Source organism: Schistocerca americana, chromosome 2 (genome assembly GCF_021461395.2).
Source record: "Schistocerca americana isolate TAMUIC-IGC-003095 chromosome 2, iqSchAmer2.1, whole genome shotgun sequence".
NCBI classification, from domain to species: domain Eukaryota; kingdom Metazoa; phylum Arthropoda; class Insecta; order Orthoptera; family Acrididae; genus Schistocerca; species Schistocerca americana.
In genome coordinates this window covers 1,122,633,792-1,122,654,119 of record NC_060120.1, presented here as the reverse complement: position 1 = coordinate 1,122,654,119, position 20,328 = coordinate 1,122,633,792, and the positions used below count along the sequence as shown (strand labels likewise).

Sequence of the window (20,328 nt, the reverse complement as noted above, 5' to 3'; positions counted from 1 at the left end):
AATGTATTTTCATTCGTTGTCAGCACTAACGATATCTGACGTTTTTAACTCCCAGTGAGACACAGAACTATTTGCGAGATGACTAAGTTCAAGATGCTATTCTGAGCAGCTGGTGGAGAAAAATTCGGTAGCTGACGTCTCTTTGGGAATAGAGCCCCACACATATCGTTGTTGACTACACACAGTGAGCGCTGAACTCTTCGTCATATTATTTCAGTTCGTCGTGTCATTTAATGTTCATACATATTCTCAACTAGCTGCTCGTGAATAACTTTAATTTTTAATGTCATTTTGTGTTAAATAGTTCAAATGATTCAAATGGCTCTGAGCACTATGAGACCTAACTTCTAAGGTCATCAGTCCCCTAGAACTTAGAACTACTTAAACCTAACCAACCTAAGGACATCACTCACATCCAAACACCGGCCGGCCCCCACCATCTGGTATCAATGCATTACCCTATCATCCATTATATATAATCATTTTCATAATACACTTGATATTATAGATGAGTAGGACACAAGACAGGACATAGATAATGTCCGTTTGACGTCAACAGTGTGTAACATTTTACTTTTTTTGAATAGGACAATGTTCCTCTCCAAAAATTTTTAGATTAGTTACAATAAGCTTACGCTGCAAGAGAATTCGCTTGTATTTTTCAATATGTGGTCTGTTGTCGGTTTGAAGGCCTTCCACAACATCGGCAACGTAGTGCAACTCCACCGAGGGCTGTCTGGAGTAGGGTGGAGATAGCAATGTGAAAGTTGCGAGCTGTCTAAGACAATCTTCATATTCCTAGTGCGATTAGGACATCGTATACTCTTGACGACGTTTAGCACCTGTGCAGTCAGTCACCCAATTTCAGAATTCATTTTGAGTAATCCTGCTAAATTCCCAAAATATTGTCTTTTTATATTGATGAGTAATATGGATAGTCGTCACGTTCATGTGCCGTCTACAACGCAAATTTAATGTTACTATCCTAGGAACTAACCTGCAATACGTTTTGTATTTCATAATCGGAACTATCTGCATTAACCGTCATCAGAGCAATGTCAGGGAACAGAATGCAGCAGTGCCTTGCTACCTACTTGAGGACCTGCTTGAGTCGTGTTCTAAGGAAAGGGTAGTTGCTGGTTCACATTATATTACACTAGCGAGAAGTACCGACTTTTCCTTTTCTCTGCAAACATCCAGAACTAAATTCAGTTACTAAATGCTAAGAATATATTTGCATTGTGCCAACTCAAAGATCAATAGATATGGATATAGATATAGATACAGATTTTTATATTTAAAGCCATTCTCGTTCTGCGTTGGAATAAACATCATTCATTATTTGCTTGTTCTTGTTACGATTGCTATTGTCATTCTCTCACTCGCAAGAGTTTTCGCATTCCTATTTGGTATCGATGCACATGAAGAGTGGCTATGAAAGAAGGGAATACTGAATGTTACGTCATGCAGAATACACTCATTTACTTCGGCTCCTCGTGATCTACGCTACAGGAGAAGTGAGATACATAAAGTTGACAGTGTGAGGACAGACCTGGTAGCACAACTGTGCAACTACACAGTGTTACCAGATAAAATGGTGCTGCGGAATCGAAAGTGTAGTACGGACTTTGCCACAGTAGCAGACAGCTGGTAATTTAGGACCATGACCGTGGATTACACTTTGGTCAGTGCTGGTTAGAGTGCTGCAACTGTAAATGGAAGGCTTTGTTTGATAGTCTTATGCTGATGCTGTCTGAATAAATTATGCCATTGGATACAAAGCGGTTTAGTTTTGAGACCTAACCCACGAGGGGGGAAGGCACAGTGGTCTGCTTCAGGAATTCCAAGCAATAAAACACAAAAAACAACCCAGGAAGGGAGACATGCATTTGGAATCTGTTCATCGTTACGGGGTCAAACAAGAGGGTGGCATTACTGAAACAATGATCGGGCTACTTAGTATATAATAGAGCATACAGATTTCAAGGAGGAAACGTATGAAGACGCAGACTTCCTCGTTATCAATATGTGCGGCGTATCTTTCGTGTTAACGAAAGTAAATTCCCGCTTTACCTCTTCTTACGTGTCAAATGAAATGAATGCCATGAGGAATAGAATATTTGTTGACTGCGTCTCTTCTTGCTTCCATCCTTACCAACAGATTTCTTCATTCTCGTGGTAATCATGACATTCTATGTGTATGCTGCAAAAGATTGCAAGTGGACAAATTCGACATCGAGGTGCAAAGCGTTATATTCAATTCGAATAAGCTTCCGGTGTATTTTTAGTTCGTTTGTATTTTTAGATGATTATGAACGTTACGGAAAATTATCTCACATGATTTATGTTGAATGAGAAACATTGAATGATCCGTTTTGCTTTCCCTACGTTGAAATGATATAATGTCGGCGTCAACAGCCTTCTTCCACGCCGGAAGCTGAAACTTGTATGATTCTGGATTAATGATAATTGAATGTCTCATATGTATACATAGCCCACAAGGCGACGTCAGAAACCATCAGGGGAGAACGCCGCATAAAAACCAAACGAGCGCGCGCGTCTCCACTCTGAAGAACCGTATCGGAGAATCACGGCAAGCATTTTGCTGAAGAGCTGCCTCGTCAGAGAGCCTAGAAATGGCAGCGTCGTAGCAAGTATTTGTCAACACTCTGATAGTGCATTTACTTCCGGGTGTAGGTCGGCGTTACCTCGCTAAATTCACTTGACATTCGTTTTCCACATCGAAGACTCGTACGATATAATCCACTGCAAGATGACACAATTAGAAAGTATATTTAATTTCTGGACTCCAAGAACGGCGTTCTTCACATAAGTAACACCTGTTTGTGTGTGCATTCGGGAGGACGACGGTGCAATCCCGCGCCCGGCCATCCTGATTTAGGTTTTCAATGATTTCCCTAAATCGCTTCAGGCAAATGCCGGGATGGTTCCTTAGGAAGGGCACGGCCGATTTCCTTCCCCATCCTTCCCTAATCCGAGCTTGTGCTCCGTCTCTAACGACATCGTTGTCGGCGGGACGTTAAAACAGTAATCTCCACCTCCTCTGTTCGTGTGTTTAAGGTTGCGTTTTGAGGCTCAGGCAACATCGCAGTGACTATATTCCGCCTCCGCCAGCCAGTGTGTCGTTAGCTCAGAGGTTCCCTTGTGCGTTGCAGTGCTTGTACTATAAGACATAGCAGTTCGAATCACGGTAGAAGCCGCTGACTACAACCTTTTATTTTCCATTTTAATTAATGGAGTTGCAAACTGCTAGTAAAAATTTCTTATGCGAAATCTGAAGAATGCCTTTAAACATCAATCTTCGTCCGATTTCGACTTAGTAAATTAAGTTAATATCATGGATTTCTGCTTTGCAAATTCCAAGGTGCTTCACTGTATAATAGACCCTGAAAAGATTCAAACCGACTGTCAACGATATAAATTTGAGCTTTGTTCGTCATATAGGTCTAACATGTCAGAAGGTTGTTTATGAAGTGCACATGTTCATTAATATAGTTCCCTTCTTCTAAATTTTTGCAATAGCATTTAACTGTAGACGTTTTCTAACACCGGCGTTAGCAATTCCATTTCGTTCTCTGAAACCTTCAAAACGACAAATTTTTCTGGTTTAAATCCGATGACCTTAACTATCACTTCCGATCAACAATAAATACTTCATGAACTCCAAATGTGCAGTGTTCCTGCACTGCTACAGAGCATGCATTGCAAGGTATTCACACAGTTTATCGCATAGACTTATTACCATAAGGAATGAAACAAGAACTGTAATACACTTTACACCACAGACGCTCACTCTGGCTTGACGAAAACGTTGACCAAAAGTTGCACAAATAATTGAGTTTGAAAGGAAAAGAAACGAGGTATGAAGCATTTATAAATTCATCGAATGTAGTGAGGTGGTTTCATTTCGTCCCAGTCTATAAAATTAATTTCGGGCCATACTCAGCTCTTGCCGATTAATGTAATATAATACCCGCCTACTAATCAGGGCGTCTGTCTCCGTTGCTTTTGAGCGTGAATGGAAATTGTAGAAATTTTCTGTGGAGCAACATTTAATAATAAAGCGTTTTAAATCATCAAAAGCGATGAGCGGTAGCAGGCACTTTCGATACAGAACGGGGGAGTGCAACGCCGCTGCTGTCGCCACGGCCGCTGCCAGTAGCCAGCAAATGGATCCCGGAGCTTTGCCGCATACGGCGTGCAGAGGAGGACAGTCTGCAGGAAATCTGCCGCAAAATCGTTACTGGATAAAATTTTGATATCGGTGTGTCACAAAGCGAAATAGATTGAATCTGCGCTACCATTACATTCACGTCTTCAGCATTCAGACAGAAGAGGCTATAAAAATATTTTATGCCACCTGCTCTCGATCCACTGACATTATGAACAGAAACAACGCACGCTACCGCTAGACCACAGGCGTAATCAGCCTAGAGTTTCTCTATCATGGGACAAGTTTTCCTCCAGGAAGTGCCGCAGTCTACAGTGTTGCCAGATTGTGCAGATAACCGGACTTAGAGAATTAGCGAGTTGGCCAGTTTTTTTGTCCCATGTCGCGATCGGCGCGGACTTAGCCTCTGAAGCGGCCGGCCGCCGGTCAAGTTTTATGTCAAAGAGTGTACATGTACGTTCCTGTCTCCTGCTAAAAATGAACCATCCCAACTAGCAAATTTTGCTCTGTTATTTAGAGCTTTTAATTAATGCAATTAAAAGAGCCACCTGCACTTTGAGAGGACTAAAACTGTTGAGATTTTATTACTCATCCAATAGTATGTGGGGCATGTGAAATGTTGTACAAGTATGAGCAAAACAAACATGCACAAATGTTTCATGTAACCTGACGAGGCGAACCCAAGATTCAAGGAGGAGGGGAAGGATCCCTCAAGACTGCAACATAAAATATTTAACATGTAGCAAAACAACTGAACGAAAACCAGCTCCTCAAAACAGTGTGCAGACTGTGGGCCAATGCCAGAACGCAAGAGAAGTTTCCAGCTCAGCAAATGCTCATTTTTATGAATTTGTCAGTAAAATATTGTAGATTAATACCAAAAGGAAAATGCTTCCTATAACACAGATCTTTTATTAAAAATGTGTCGTAATAATGCAAGTTTTAACTTTTTTCAATATTTGCAGTCTGTGTAACATGAAACACTGAATTAAGTATGTGGAAGAAACAGCTTGTCTACATAACAATGTAACTGTATTTACACCAACATTATATGATTTAATATTTACTGGCAATGCCACATGTAAAACCATAGATAAATAAAATCTATTTGAATTTCAACAGAATACAGTAGCTTCCACCACATATTTGCACACTTATAATTTACTGAATTCAGAAGGATGTAGGGTTTAGTAGGTACTGGGAGATGAAGCAGCTTGCACAGGATAGAGTAGCATGGAGAGCTGCATCAAACCAGTCTCAGGACTGAAGACCACAACAACAATTTACTGAACACCTTCAGGAAATGCCATCTGACTGTGACCATGAGCACATATCCCCTGCAATAGCCACTCACTGCTCACTGTACTCACTAGCATTTCCCGAGACCACTTGCTAATGCACTGCTAAGGCTCTTACAAAGCTAAAACTGAAGAATTTAATGAAGTTTGTTCCTGCAGTTGCAGGTAAGTTCACAGGGTGAGAATGTACCTTTCCAACACCCAGTATCTTTGAAAGAAATTAAGAGCAAGGGCTGCAGACAAGTTTATTAGAAAGATTACCCAAGTTGAAATGTTAAACTTCATCTCCAAATTTAAAGACTCCCATTTCAATGTGAAAAATTTTAATATCTGTTTTATGTATATGTTATTCCCTAAATGTAGCTCTATTTTGAAGGAGATGGTGACACAAAACCGCTGTGAATTGTTCAACTTGCTTGCTCCAATCCAGTCACTTGTTACATAGGGCCTATACATTTTAAACTTAGTTGCAATTCCTTTTCCAGTGCCTGAGACTTCATACTGGCCTCACGATCTAGATGTTCGCCCTTAAACTTTATCTCGGCACGATTACTGAAGTATTAGTTGGTCTTTATGTTAACTACATTATATTTAAAAACAACTCCAATAACCTCACCCTCAAAGTTATTAGCAACTTACTTTACGTATTAAAAAAATAAATCTGCCTGAGTGGTTTTAACACTTGTAATATGCCTCAGCTTGGGACTTTTTTTTTGGTGGTTTTAGGGCGCAAAACTTCTATGGCCATTAGCGCCCAGCCCGTGACTTAGGAAACAGGAAAAAACCGAAATTTAAAACCAGCAGCAATGGGAACAAAGTCATAAAATTTGAGAAACTAAAAGCAGAAGGAATGCTTAAAAATCCACTACAGAAAGGGGTTGGTTGTCCCCAAGAAAAGCTTCAAATGACTGACGTCATTTCACTGTCACTAATAAACTGGAGAACGCGGTCGGCTGAGCGCGTGTCATCTGCTAAAATCGACGATAGATCAGGCGATAGCTGTAGACGGGAGCGTAACGGATTAAAATAGGGGCATTCAATTAAAAGGTGTCTGACCGTCCACAGCTGAGAGCAGTGGGGACAGAGTGGGGGAGGATCGCCGCTTAAAAGATGTCGATGGCTAAAAAGACAGTGCCCTATCCGGAGTCTAGCTAAAATTACCTCCTCCCGACGACGCGTTCGGGAGGAAGAGGTCGAAGGGCTTTCACTTCCCGCACTTTATTATGGGGAAGTGTTGACCAATGCGCATGCCATAAATGAGCAACTTGGCGACATAAACCGCTCCGTAGATCGGTGAAGGGAAGCGACTGAGTAGCTGGCCGAGGAAGAGAGACTGCAGCCTTGGCCGCTATATCGGCCGCCTCATTCCCACAGATACCAGCGTGTCCCGGGAGCCAGAGGAACGCCACCGAACCGCGCGACCACTACGGATGCAGGTTCGACTCGTGCCTCGGGCATGGATGTGTGTGATGTCTTTAGGTTAGAACTAGTTAAATCTAAGTTCTAGGGGACTGATGACCTCAGACGTTAAGTACCATAGTGCTCAGAGACCTTTGAACCATTTTGGAACTTAATGCTTTATTAAGATAGACTCCGGTCGTGATGTTTCTGTAGTAAGCTGAATTTAATTTGTATTAGTAAAGTGAATATATTATTTGCATTTTCCATTAGTTTAATTTCTCTTTGACGATTACTGTTGCGTTTAGTAATCAGCAGCTGAATTTTCTTTCACGATATCTACAACAATCTGACAATGCAACAGTTGTTCACAAATTCTACGCCAGTAGAAACCTACTTGTTTCAACGATGTCATTAAACCATAGTAGTAGCAAGAGTATTGTCGTCTAGAAATGAATTGCCTTGACGGTTGATCGATCAAGAGCGGGAAAGGTAATATTTTACGAATGTATGACGAGAGTGACAAGTGCTTGAGAGAGGACTTCCGTATCAATACAAGTGTCTGATAGGAAAGTAGTCTCTCGATCTCCTGGATAGTTTTGTTTCTCAAGTCAACAGAATGAGTTATCATGCAGTAGCACAGGTGATGTAGTTTTGTTGCTCGACTTTCTTACATTGCGACCAAAAGGTGTCTCAGTTGTTGACAACAAATTCCAGCTGTGTTGCGCAGACCCCTTGGGGCAGAATTCGTAGTCCATAACACACTTATGGAGCTATCAAATGTAAAATATGTTCACAATACTCTTTGCTCTAGTCTACGTCTTTTGGTGGGGCTCAGCCTTTCATTTCTTCGTAGGAAGTTAGCGATAAAGGCATCATAACGCGTCACCAGTAACAGTACTGCGTAGGAATGCTCAATGAGCGACCTGATGACGTTCAATAATAGGCACTCCGTTGATTTTTGTTGTTTCGAATTAGAGCATGCAGTACTCCTACACCAGACTTCTGAACTTTACCATTTTACCATCATGCGACATTTGCATTCAACAGGCAATCTGTCACATACATCAGTAGTCGAGACTTCCTTAATGTGGAAAATCATTCATGCCAGAACGATCTTTGGGAAAAATACGCCAGAAAAAGATATTATTGTTTCAACAAAGGCACTCGCTCCACGCACAGTTCACATCTTTCTAGCTGCCTCCTCTACATTCACCCCTCTGTTACACCAAAAGTAAGCATTGTAAAATTGAGTTGCAAGTGGAAAAAGGAGTAACATATGCAACACAACGTTTAACTGTTGTTCATGATTTTCAGGTATGCAAAATCCTATGCTTAACTGCAAGATGATAACTAGAACTTCAAATTCGAAAATGACAGTTGATATATACACAGCGTGGCGCCGCGTTCACCTGGGCGGCGCCGAATTTCGGGCGGCCGGTGGCCGCTGCAGCGCCAGGAAACGCCCGAGCGTAAGCTGTTGTGATCGCGACGCAGCCACGAGCTGTACTGCGGAATTGTTTCTGGAATACTTGTTACTGCGGGTGGTAGAATGTTAAGCGAATTGTCTTCGATGTTCAATCACTCATAACTTTAGACCGAAATGTGATTAAAAAAAAAAAAAATCAGTTGGACGCGAACATGCGACTCTGAAGTTTACAATGCACGACGGTTAGCGCAAGACCACGGGCTCACTCCAGCCGTATCGACTCGGAAGTAAACACTTCCTTCCAACTCTTCCCCATCTTACAGTGTTGCCAGATTGTGCAGATGGCCGGACTTGGTTGTCAGGGGCGGTCAGTTTTATTGGCCACCTTAACTGAACGACTCGGACTTAGTCTCTGTGGCGGCCGGCCGGCGGTCAGTTTTTATGTCAGACTGTACATAGAACTTAATGAATCCATTTCCTAATACCAGTTGGAAGAACGCAGTAGCGCGCGAATACCAGAAGACTGTATTCCGTGCAGAGCGAAGAAGACTTCGTTCAATGCTGGAAGGTTTGTGTTACCAGCAAAGATCGAGGCATCCCACTCTTATCATAGCCAGGACTCTCACGGACACTGAATAGGAACACTGTTGGCAACACAACTGTCCTCCACAATACTTGAAACTTCCCTACACCCAGAGCAAATCCCGTGAATATGGTCACCCTCAGGCAATTTGGATTATCCTCTGTTGTGGCTTACCAACAGAAGTACAAGGATAGCGTACCAATAGGGACAAGAAAGGAGGATTGTTATTTCTGTTTTTGGCGCCCTTCATGCCTCCATTTATTGCACCATTACACACGCCCATCATGATATATGAGACATAATTGCCATATTGAAATTGTTATGACAATATGTATCACAAAGGGCACACACAATGGAGTTTAAGAAATTACAATGGCACATCAACTCCGCTATGACAAACGGTGTGCACAATGAAGGCCGCATAATGCTACCAATGTAAGAAATTAATATACTAGCATAAAATTAACTAAAAAGCCTAGAAGAAATGTTTATGAGAAGAACACAATGGGGCCGCAAGGGAGGAGGCAACACAATACTTAACTCAGGTGCACCAAAACAAACAACGGACACCAGGCCGCGCCAGCAACGGACACGTAAGGCACGCAACTGCTCTCTCCGGTGCGGTTTCGCGTGTTCCACCCAAGTAACAGCTACCTGAAACATTTTAATACTTTGAACACTACACCAGTGACCGGCAAATTAAAAAACACAGTAACATGACAAAAATACAGTAATTTAAGAAAATCACATATGACAACGAGCTTAAGGTCTTTCGGTAATTAACAGACTACGAAACAGGTAAAGGGGAATGTGCTACTATTAAATCTTCCGTAATTACACTACTAAATTTGTCAGTACCCAAGTTGCAATTAACGCAACAAGAATTAAATCATTTAAGTGATAATGGTACTTTAAAATAATAATAAAATCATTGCATGATACAGAGGACCTAGAATGGCCCGATTAGTGCTCCCCAGTGAAGCAGTTCACACAAACGGTGCTCCACGGCTCCGAGCGCGCAGCCCCTTACAGAATGCAACACAACCACAGCGACCCGGAGTACTACCAGAACCACCAGGCAGTCAACCAAAATCGTACTAAGCCAAAACAAGGACAGACTTTTAAAATAACGAGACCTAGCCCGGGCCGGACAACAGACCAAATGCCGGGAAATCCATAAGAAACCTCAGCCAACTTAATACCAAAAGAACAATTTATGAACAATATGCAAAACATGAGACCTCTCAGTCCAAAGGCTTCCCTTTAGTCGCGAAGGTGGCTCCGACCCGCCTGCTGAGGTGCCAAGCGTCGTACGGAGTGCCGAAACGAGCTTAACCTTCGTTAACGGAAAGCGGAAGCACCGCAAGACAAAATAAACCCCAATGTAACTGAGCAAGGCAAACTAAGGAGTGCCACTTTAAGAGTATGCATTTGAAGATCAAACATCAAGCACCCAGACTAACGTGCCACTGAACGACGCACTTCCATCACCGGCGTCTCGTAGAGTACGGAGAGCAGCGTAGCCCATCGATATACATCCGTGGGACGGTCAACGAGGATAGCAATCCCAGCGACAGAGAGAGAGAGAGGAGGACGAAATGACATCCCGCCGCACATAGAGGGTATTTCAAACTCAGGCTCGACAAAGTACAACAGGCGAGATTTTGCTCCCCTTGCGAATCAAGTTAAACGGCTCACCACGCTGCTGTCCACACTGTTAACCGCAAAATCACGGTCCGGCCTTCCCACTCTGCGTCCAGACGCAAACAACCCCAGCCGAGCCGAACTGTCTCCACGCCAAGGCAGCCACGTCTTCCCTCCTCACACGCCTCCAGCTAAGATCCGACCACAAAACACACCCAGGGGGATGTGTCCAGAAACGGATAGAGATATCCCATATATATATATATCACCCTCAACAGCATCGGAACAGGCCGAGGAAGATGTGGTGAGTGTCTGCTCAAGTGGGGCAAATCTGTGACTGGTGCGGAAACACAGACAGGCATATGTGGCACCTGTTGATACGACGTGTGCAAGTATCAGCGTCCCTTCGAAACAACAGTTACCAAATACACTCTGGAGAGATGACGTAGATGGCAATACATATACGAAGGTTCCAAAACTACTACACATCTACACACGTAAGTGCCTGGCAGAGGGGTCATCGAACCACCTCCACAATAATTCGTGTTTTCCGTGCTCTGTTCGAGATTGCAGTAGTAAAGAACACCTATATCTTGCCGTGCGAGCTCTGATTTCCCTTATTTCATTCTAACGACCTTTTTCTCCCAATGCTGACGTAGTGGCTGCGAGGTTAGAGGCGCCATGACACGAATCGCGTGGCCCTTTCCGCCGGAGGTTCGGGTGTTTGTTGTCCATACTGATCCGAGCACGGGGTTCACAACCCGAACCACACGCCACTGTTAAGCACTAATGAAGGACTGGGTCCCTTACTTCGACTGCACGTAATTCATTAAGGTCAATCCAACACATTTATGTCAAACAACATAAATGAAGTTACATCTGAATCTGTCTGTTTTTTTAATCTCTGTTTGATATCAATTTCAATATCAGCTGATTTAGTGCGTGAAGCGCGAGTTAAGCCAGTAACCAGATAAACTAAACAATTCTCCATAATTCAAAAGAAACAGAGAAACAAAATGAATCAATACACCCCACTGACAAATATCCAAAAAACCTTACAATACTACTAAAAAGAATATACACTGAAGTGGGGAGCAGTCTTCACCTGACAGAACACTTCAAAATGAGTTCAATAACAGATGCGTGCCCCAGAAAACAGCGAGACATTAAATAAACTTCATTTCATGAATAACAAATACTCATTAACATTACGCCACTCCTGTTTGAACTGCAGTGTCCCAAAGAAACAGGTGCTAATTCTGAAAGAACATATAAAAAAGAAATTGTTTAAATTATAGCATTAAGGAATTCCAAAAGATGTCCAATCGAACACACCCCCCTTTCCAGTTGAGAAACACAGAATGCCACAGAAATCTTACAGGACACCTGGAAGCAGTAACAGACAAGGGAGTCGGCACCCACAAATAACAGGCTAAGAGTCAGGCTGGGAGCACATCCTAAGAGTACTTGTCCACACTACGCTCACCACAAACTGCAGACATTCCGGCCGAACATCCGCTCGCGGTGGCTGCCAGAAGGAAGAAGCAACCTACCTTACGCCCGAGCCACAACTCCGCCAGTCTCACCGGCCGCCCCAAACCGACTGCCTCTCGCCGACTGCCTCTCGCCGTCCCGCGCGCCCCAGCCGAAAAGCCAAAGATGCTCATGCCCGGGGACGCGTCAAAGATAAGCCGATCGCTGATCGACCAGCCATCAGGCTCACGTACACAAAATTACGCTAAGTAGTGTGTAAGACTAGCGACCCATGACCTCAGCAGTTTGTGTGTGAATTCCTAAGGGACGACATTGATCAATATAGGGATGTTCAAGAGTCAACACAACATCCCAGTGGAACTCTGAAATTGACCCTTTAACACATTTTCAATCAGCAGATGACTACATTTGGTTACCGAGTATTATCCAACTCGTTCTCCCCCAGACATTCGCCTTACTGGTGTGACACTTCCTATTACAACAGATAAAAGTATTTGTGCATTATGTGTTTGTATCATGACTCATCCAATTTCACTGACATCCCTCAGTTATGAAATTATACGATGCACTCTGCCATAGGTCTTGAGCTGGACAGACTACATCATTGTATGCATACTCTATGCTAGGCAACCAACGATTCAAACTCCCTACGTGTGCACTGTGTACTCATTGACGATTTAAAGCAACACCTTTGTTGGCACATGGCCGCTAAACCTAACGAGAACTAGATGAAGATGAAATGCTTGTGTGAAAAACCAGCGTACTGTGAGTCGCCTATTGGCTTGAGGGAGATACGCACTGAATTTGTTGGATGTCAAAAAGCTTTATTTGGTAAATACTGTACACGTAATTAGAAGAAGAACGGAATCCTTTTGCTTATTCAGGTGGAGGGATATCACATACACGACATTCAGTGAAAGCGGTAGCACCGTCTTCATATTTGACGATGTTACCGTGGAAAACAAAGACCAGATTCGAAAATATTTCTGTTTCGGTCGTCATATGGGGTGCTGATTTATTTTCTCTAAGTCATATTCCAGAATCACCAAACAGCTTTTTAGGGATAACACAAACCTCATTATAGCCTTCAAATAAGACAACTTCAATTTAAAACACATTTACCTAGCACATGTCGGAACGAACGTGTCGTTCAATGACTTCGTAAAGATATGCTCAGATTACTGGAACCATTTACAGTATGGGTGTCTCACTGATAAAACAAGAAAACCTGAGTGACAGTAGAACAGGTGAAACTTTCAAGAGAACAGGGAATCAGCGATCATAAATCGGTTACTGCATTGATGATTTCAGCCGTAAATAGAAATATTAAGAAAGGTAGGAAGATTTTTCCGTTTAACAAAAGTGACAAAAAGCAGATTTCAGAGTACGTGATGTCTCAACACAAAAGTTTTGTCTCAAGTACAGATAGTGTTGAGGATCTGTGGACAAAGTTCAAAACCATCGTACAATATGCATTAGATGAGTATGTGCCAAGCAAGATCGTAATAGATGGAAAAGAGCCACCGTGGTACAATAACCGAGTTAGAAAACTGGAACTTCACACCAAACATAAACATAGCCAAAGCCTTGCAGACAAACAAAAATTACGCGAAGCGAAATGTAATGTGAGGAGGGCTATGCGAGAGGCGTTCAATGAATTTGAAAGTTCTATGTGCTGACTTGGCAGAAAATCCTAAGAAATTTTGGTCTTATATCAAAGCGGTAGGTGGATCAAAACAAAATGTCCAGACACCGTGACCAAAATGCTACTGAATCAGAGGATGACAGACTAAAGGCCGAAATACTAAATGTCTTTTTCCAAAGCTGTTTCACAGAGGAAGATTGCACTGTAGTTCCTTCTCTAGATTGTCGCACAGATGACAAAATGGTAGATATCGAAATACACGACAGAGGGATAGAGAAACAAACTCGCTCAAAAGAGGAAAGGCCGCTGGACCTGATGGGATACCAGTTCGATTTTACACAGAGTACGCGATGCAACTTGCCCCCCTTCTTGCCGCGGTGTACCGTAGGTCTCTAGAAGAGCGTAGCGTTCCAGAGGATTGGAGAAGGGCATAGGTCATCCCCGTTTTCAAGAAGGGACGTCGAACAGATGTGCAGAACTGTAGACCTATATCTCTAACGTCGATCTGTTGTAGAATTTTGGAACACGTATTATGTTCGAGTATAATGACTTTTCTGGAGATTAGAAATCTACTCTGTAGGAATCAGCATGGGTTTCGAAAAAGACGATCGTGTGAAACCCAGCTCGCACTATTCGTCCACGAGACTCAGAGGGCCATAGACACGGGTTCACAGGTAGATGCCGTTTTTCTTGACTTCCGCAAGGTGTTCGATAGTTCCCCACAGTCGTTTAATGAACAAAATAAGAGTGTATGGGCTATTAGACCAATAGTGTGATTGGAGTGAAGAGTTCCTAGACAACAGAACGCAGCATGTCATTCTTACTTCGGAAGATTTCTCTCAATTGAGAGTGATTTCAGGTGTGCCGCAGGGGAGTGTCGTAGGACCGTTGCTATTCACAATATACATAAATGACCTTGTGGATAACATCGGAAGTTCACTGAGGCTTTTGCGGATGATACTGTAATATATCGAGAGGCTGTAACAATGGAAAATTGTACTGAAATGCAGGAGGATCTGCAGCGAATTGACGCACGGTGCAGGGAATGGCAATTGAATCTCAATGTAAACAAGTGTAATGTGCTGCAAATAGATAGAAAGATAGATCCCTTATCATTTAGCTACGAAATAGCAGACCAGCAACTGGAAGCAGTTAATTCCATAAATTATCTGGGCGTAGGCATTAGGAGTGCTTTAAAATGCAATGACCATATAAAATTAATCGATGGTAAAGACGAAAACAAAGGAAGTGGGTTACAGTACACTTGTTCGCCCTGTACTTGAATACTGTTCAGCAGTGTGGGATCCGTACCAGATAGGGTTGATAGAGGGGGGAGGGAGAGAGAGAGAGAGAGAGAGAGAGAAGGAGAGAGAGAAGGAGAGAGAGAAGGAGAGAGAGAAGGAGAGAGAGAAGGAGAGAGAGAAGGAGAGAGAGAAGGAGAGAGAGAAGGAGAGAGAGAAGGAGAGAGAGAAGGAGAGAGAGAAGGAGAGAGAGAAGGAGAGAGAGAAGGAGAGAGAGAAGGAGAGAGAGAAGGAGAGAGAGAAGGAGAGAGAGAAGGAGAGAGAGAAGGAGAGAGAGAAGGAGAGAGAGAAGGAGAGAGAGAAGGAGAGAGAGAAGGAGAGAGAGAAGGAGAGAGAGAAGGAGAGAGAGAAGGAGAGAGAGAAGGAGAGAGAGAAGGAGAGAGAGAAGGAGAGAGAGAAGGAGAGAGAGAAGGAGAGAGAGAAGGAGAGAGAGAAGGAGAGAGAGAAGGAGAGAGAGAAGGAGAGAGAGAAGGAGAGAGAGAAGGAGAGAGAGAAGGAGAGGAGAGAGAGAAGGAGAGGAGAGAGAGAGGAGAAGGAGAGAGAGAGGAGAAGGAGAGAGAGAGGAGAAGGAGAGAGAGAGGAGAAGGAGAGAGAGAGGAGAAGGAGAGAGAGAGGAGAAGGAGAGAGAGAGGAGAAGGAGAGAGAGAGAAGGAGAGAGAGAGAAGGAGAGAGAGAGAAGGAGAGAGAGAGAAGGAGAGAGAGAGAAGGAGAGAGAGAGAAGGAGAGAGAGAGAAGGAGAGAGAGAGAAGGAGAGAGAGAGAAGGAGAGAGAGAGAAGGAGAGAGAGAGAAGGAGAGAGAGAGAAGGAGAGAGAGAGAAGGAGAGAGAGAGAAGGAGAGAGAGAGAAGGAGAGAGAGAGAAGGAGAGAGAGAGAAGGAGAGAGAGAGAAGGAGAGAGAGAGAAGGAGAGAGAGAGAAGGAGAGAGAGAGAAGGAGAGAGAGAGAAGGAGAGAGAGAGAAGGAGAGAGAGAGAAGGAGAGAGAGAGAAGGAGAGAGAGAGAAGGAGAGAGAGAGAAGGAGAGAGAGAGAAGGAGAGAGAGAGAAGGAGAGAGAGAGAAGGAGAGAGAGAGAAGGAGAGAGAGAGAAGGAGAGAGAGAGAAGGAGAGAGAGAGAAGGAGAGAGAGAGAAGGAGAGAGAGAGAAGGAGAGAGAGAGAAGGAGAGAGAGAAGGAGAGAGAGAAGGAGAGAGAGAAGGAGAGAGAGAAGGAGAGAGAGAAGGAGAGAGAGAAGGAGAGAGAGAAGGAGAGAGAGAGAGAGAGAGAGAGAGAGAAGATCCAACAGAGAGCAGCGCACATCGTTACAGGATCATTTGGTAATCGCGAAAGCGTTACGGAGATGATGGATAAACTCCAGTGGAAGACTCTGCAGGAGAGACGCTCAGTTGCTCGGTACGGGCTTCTGTTGACTCTTCGGTGAAGGTATGTTCTCGAAACTTTAAGCAGTATATTGCTCCCCCCTACGTAGGTCTCTTGAAGAGACCGTGAGGATAAAATCCAGGGATTAGAGCCCACACAGAGGCATACCGACAATCTTTCCTTCCACGAACAATAAGAGACTGGAATAGAAGGGAGGACCGATAAAGGTACTCAAGGTACCCTCCCCCACACACCGTCAGGTGGCTTGCAGAGTATGGATGTAGATAACCATTGCCCGACTCCAGATGTCCAGGGTGACTTGCCTCCCCACGTATGCCAGGGAATAGATGCATCAGCAGAGTGATCCCTGTGTGGTCAGCGACCCCAACTATGAGGGTACTTGTGGCCCCACCACAACGGACTGGCTACCTTGCACGATATCAGGTGCAACCAAGCAAACAGGTCATCAGAATAGAAAGTGATACCGCACAGGTGATGGAAATGTACACACCCTGGAGGGTGACTGCAAAACAGTTGGAGAACGAGCAGAAGTGCAGATCCACATTGACGAAGGACATGACTGGTCTCAGTGCATGACGGACACAATGCACCTTGAAAGGTCCCCTTCCCCAGTTGGCTCGCTCTTCGGGAAAAATGTTGAAAAATGGAGGTGAGACCATCGCAAAGACCATCGCAAAGACCATCACAAAGACCATCGCAAAGACCATCACAAAGACCATCACAAAGACCATCACAAAGACCATCACAAAGACCATCACAAAGACCATCACAAAGACCATCACAAAGACCATCACAAAGACCATCACAAAGACCATCACAAAGACCATCACAAAGACCATCACAAAGACCATCACAAAGACCATCACAAAGACCATCACAAAGACCATCACAAAGACCATCACAAAGACCATCACAAAGACCATCACAAAGACCATCACAAAGACCATCACAAAGACCATCACAAAGACCATCACAAAGACCATCACAAAGACCATCACAAAGACCATCACAAAGACCATCACAAAGACCATCACAAAGACCATCACAAAGACCATCACAAAGACCATCACAAAGACCATCACAAAGACCATCACAAAGACCATCACAAAGACCATCACAAAGACCATCACAAAGACCATCACAAAGACCATCACAAAGACCATCACAAAGACCATCACAAAGACCATCACAAAGACCATCACAAAGACCATCACAAAGACCATCACAAAGACCATCACAAAGACCATCACAAAGACCATCACAAAGACCATCACAAAGACCATCACAAAGACCATCACAAAGACCATCACAAAGACCATCACAAAGACCATCACAAAGACCATCACAAAGACCATCACAAAGACCATCACAAAGACCATCACAAAGACCATCACAAAGACCATCACAAAGACCATCACAAAGACCATCACAAAGACCATCACAAAGACCATCACAAAGACCATCACAAAGACCATCACAAAGACCATCACAAAGACCATCACAAAGACCATCACAAAGACCATCACAAAGACCATCACAAAGACCATCACAAAGACCATCACAAAGACCATCACAAAGACCATCACAAAGACCATCACAAAGACCATCACAAAGACCATCACAAAGACCATCACAAAGACCATCACAAAGACCATCACAAAGACCATCACAAAGACCATCACAAAGACCATCACAAAGACCATCACAAAGACCATCACAAAGACCATCACAAAGACCATCACAAAGACCATCACAAAGACCATCACAAAGACCATCACAAAGACCATCACAAAGACCATCACAAAGACCATCACAAAGACCATCACAAAGACCATCACAAAGACCATCACAAAGACCATCACAAAGACCATCACAAAGACCATCACAAAGACCATCACAAAGACCATCACAAAGACCATCACAAAGACCATCACAAAGACCATCACAAAGACCATCACAAAGACCATCACAAAGACCATCACAAAGACCATCACAAAGACCATCACAAAGACCATCACAAAGACCATCACAAAGACCATCACAAAGACCATCACAAAGACCATCACAAAGACCATCACAAAGACCATCACAAAGACCATCACAAAGACCATCACAAAGACCATCACAAAGACCATCACAAAGACCATCACAAAGACCATCACAAAGACCATCACAAAGACCATCACAAAGACCATCACAAAGACCATCACAAAGACCATCACAAAGACCATCACAAAGACCATCACAAAGACCATCACAAAGACCATCACAAAGACCATCACAAAGACCATCACAAAGACCATCACAAAGACCATCACAAAGACCATCACAAAGACCATCACAAAGACCATCACAAAGACCATCACAAAGACCATCACAAAGACCATCACAAAGACCATCACAAAGACCATCACAAAGACCATCACAAAGACCATCACAAAGACCATCACAAAGACCATCACAAAGACCATCACAAAGACCATCACAAAGACCATCACAAAGACCATCACAAAGACCATCACAAAGACCATCACAAAGACCATCACAAAGACCATCACAAAGACCATCACAAAGACCAAAACGGGTGAGGCTCCTTTCAGTCGCATCTTAAGACAGGCAGGTATAGCTCAGGCCTATTTTAATCCCTGGACCCACAGGGGGTGCAGTCCATGTTAAACGGCAAGGGGTAGCCATGTGCCAGGATGGAGGAAGGCTGTGGGTATTCCCAGTGTGACAGTCACCAAGAACTGCAGGGACACACCAAGTACTTTGTCACTGTAAGCTCTGTGTCTGGCTCTTGCACTGGGGTACGAGAAAGTTTCTGATCTATTTTAGTGGGCTCTGTGACTTTATTCTTATAGTGAAAGGGGCCACGTTATTACACGAAGTAATGAAGTGTGTTTAAATCGACTCTGTTTACAGAATTTAGAGAATGTTAGAGGTGTATTGCGATTTCAGAAATAACTTTCTTAATACAATTGTTTAAACAATGCCGGCCGGGGTGGCCGAGCGGTTCTATTTTTTTTTTTTTTTTTTTTTTTTTTATTGTTAGGGTTTAAGGGCGCTCAACTGCTGAGGTCATTAGCGCCCAGTCACTGGTGTTAGAGCACAAGGAACCTGCTAAAACTCAAGGGGATGGGGGGACATCAAAAGGACCTGACAAAGATGCAGATGAAGACACGACAATAAAACATGGCGCACCGTTCATGCCTGACCACAAGGGCACTGCGGGGCTGGGTCACCAGAGAGCAGGTAGCGGTGGCTAAACCGGCAATGCCCAATCCGCAACCTGGTCAGAAGGACCTCCTCGCGCCGAGATGGTCGGGAGGAAGTTGTCCAAGCAGTTGGGAGCGGTTTTACCGCCTGGAGCTTGTTTCCTTGGAGGGATGACCAAGCATCCCACCACAAGGACACAAGCCTCTTACATACATCCCCACAAACGTCAGATGACGGGACACAATGGGAGGCTGGCCGAGGCTGGAGGACTGCAGCCTTGGCTGCAGCATCCGCAGCCTCATTCCCAGGCACTCCCACATGTCCGGGGACCCACAGAAAGCTGACAGAACCGCCACTATCAGCGAAAGAATGGAGGGACTGCTGTATTCGTTGAATCAAGGGATGGACCGGATAGGGAGCCCCAAGGCTCTGAAGAGCACTGAGTGAGTCAGTGCAGAGTACATACGATGAATGGCGGTGGCGGCGGGCATACTGAATGGCCTGATGGAGAGCAAAAAGCTCGGCCGTAAAGCTGGAACATTGGTCAAGGAGCCGGTATTTAAAGGTGGCGGTCCCGACAACAAAGGCACAGCCGACACCATCGTCAGTTTTGGAGCCATCGGTGTAAATAAAGGTGTGACCAGCAAGTCGAGCACGAAGTTCGACAAACCGTGAGCAATACACTGCAGCCGGAGTACCCTCCTTCGGGAGTGAGCTGAGGTCGAGATAAATACGAACCGGAGCCTGGAGCCAAG

General features: G+C 44.0%; 1 protein-coding gene across 1 annotated transcript in view; it reads left to right on the top strand.

Moving 5' to 3' along the window:
• LOC124594719 (cell surface glycoprotein 1-like) overlaps positions 1-19,047 on the top strand; it is a 188,583-nt gene extending 169,536 nt beyond the window's left edge. Inside the window, exons 6-7 of the mRNA XM_047133088.1 lie at positions 17,024-18,941; positions 19,015-19,047. Coding sequence (XP_046989044.1) covers positions 17,024-18,941; positions 19,015-19,047 — 1,951 coding nt within the window. The remainder of the gene's footprint in view (positions 1-17,023; positions 18,942-19,014) is intronic.
• Positions 19,048-20,328: the final 1,281 nt, after the last annotated feature.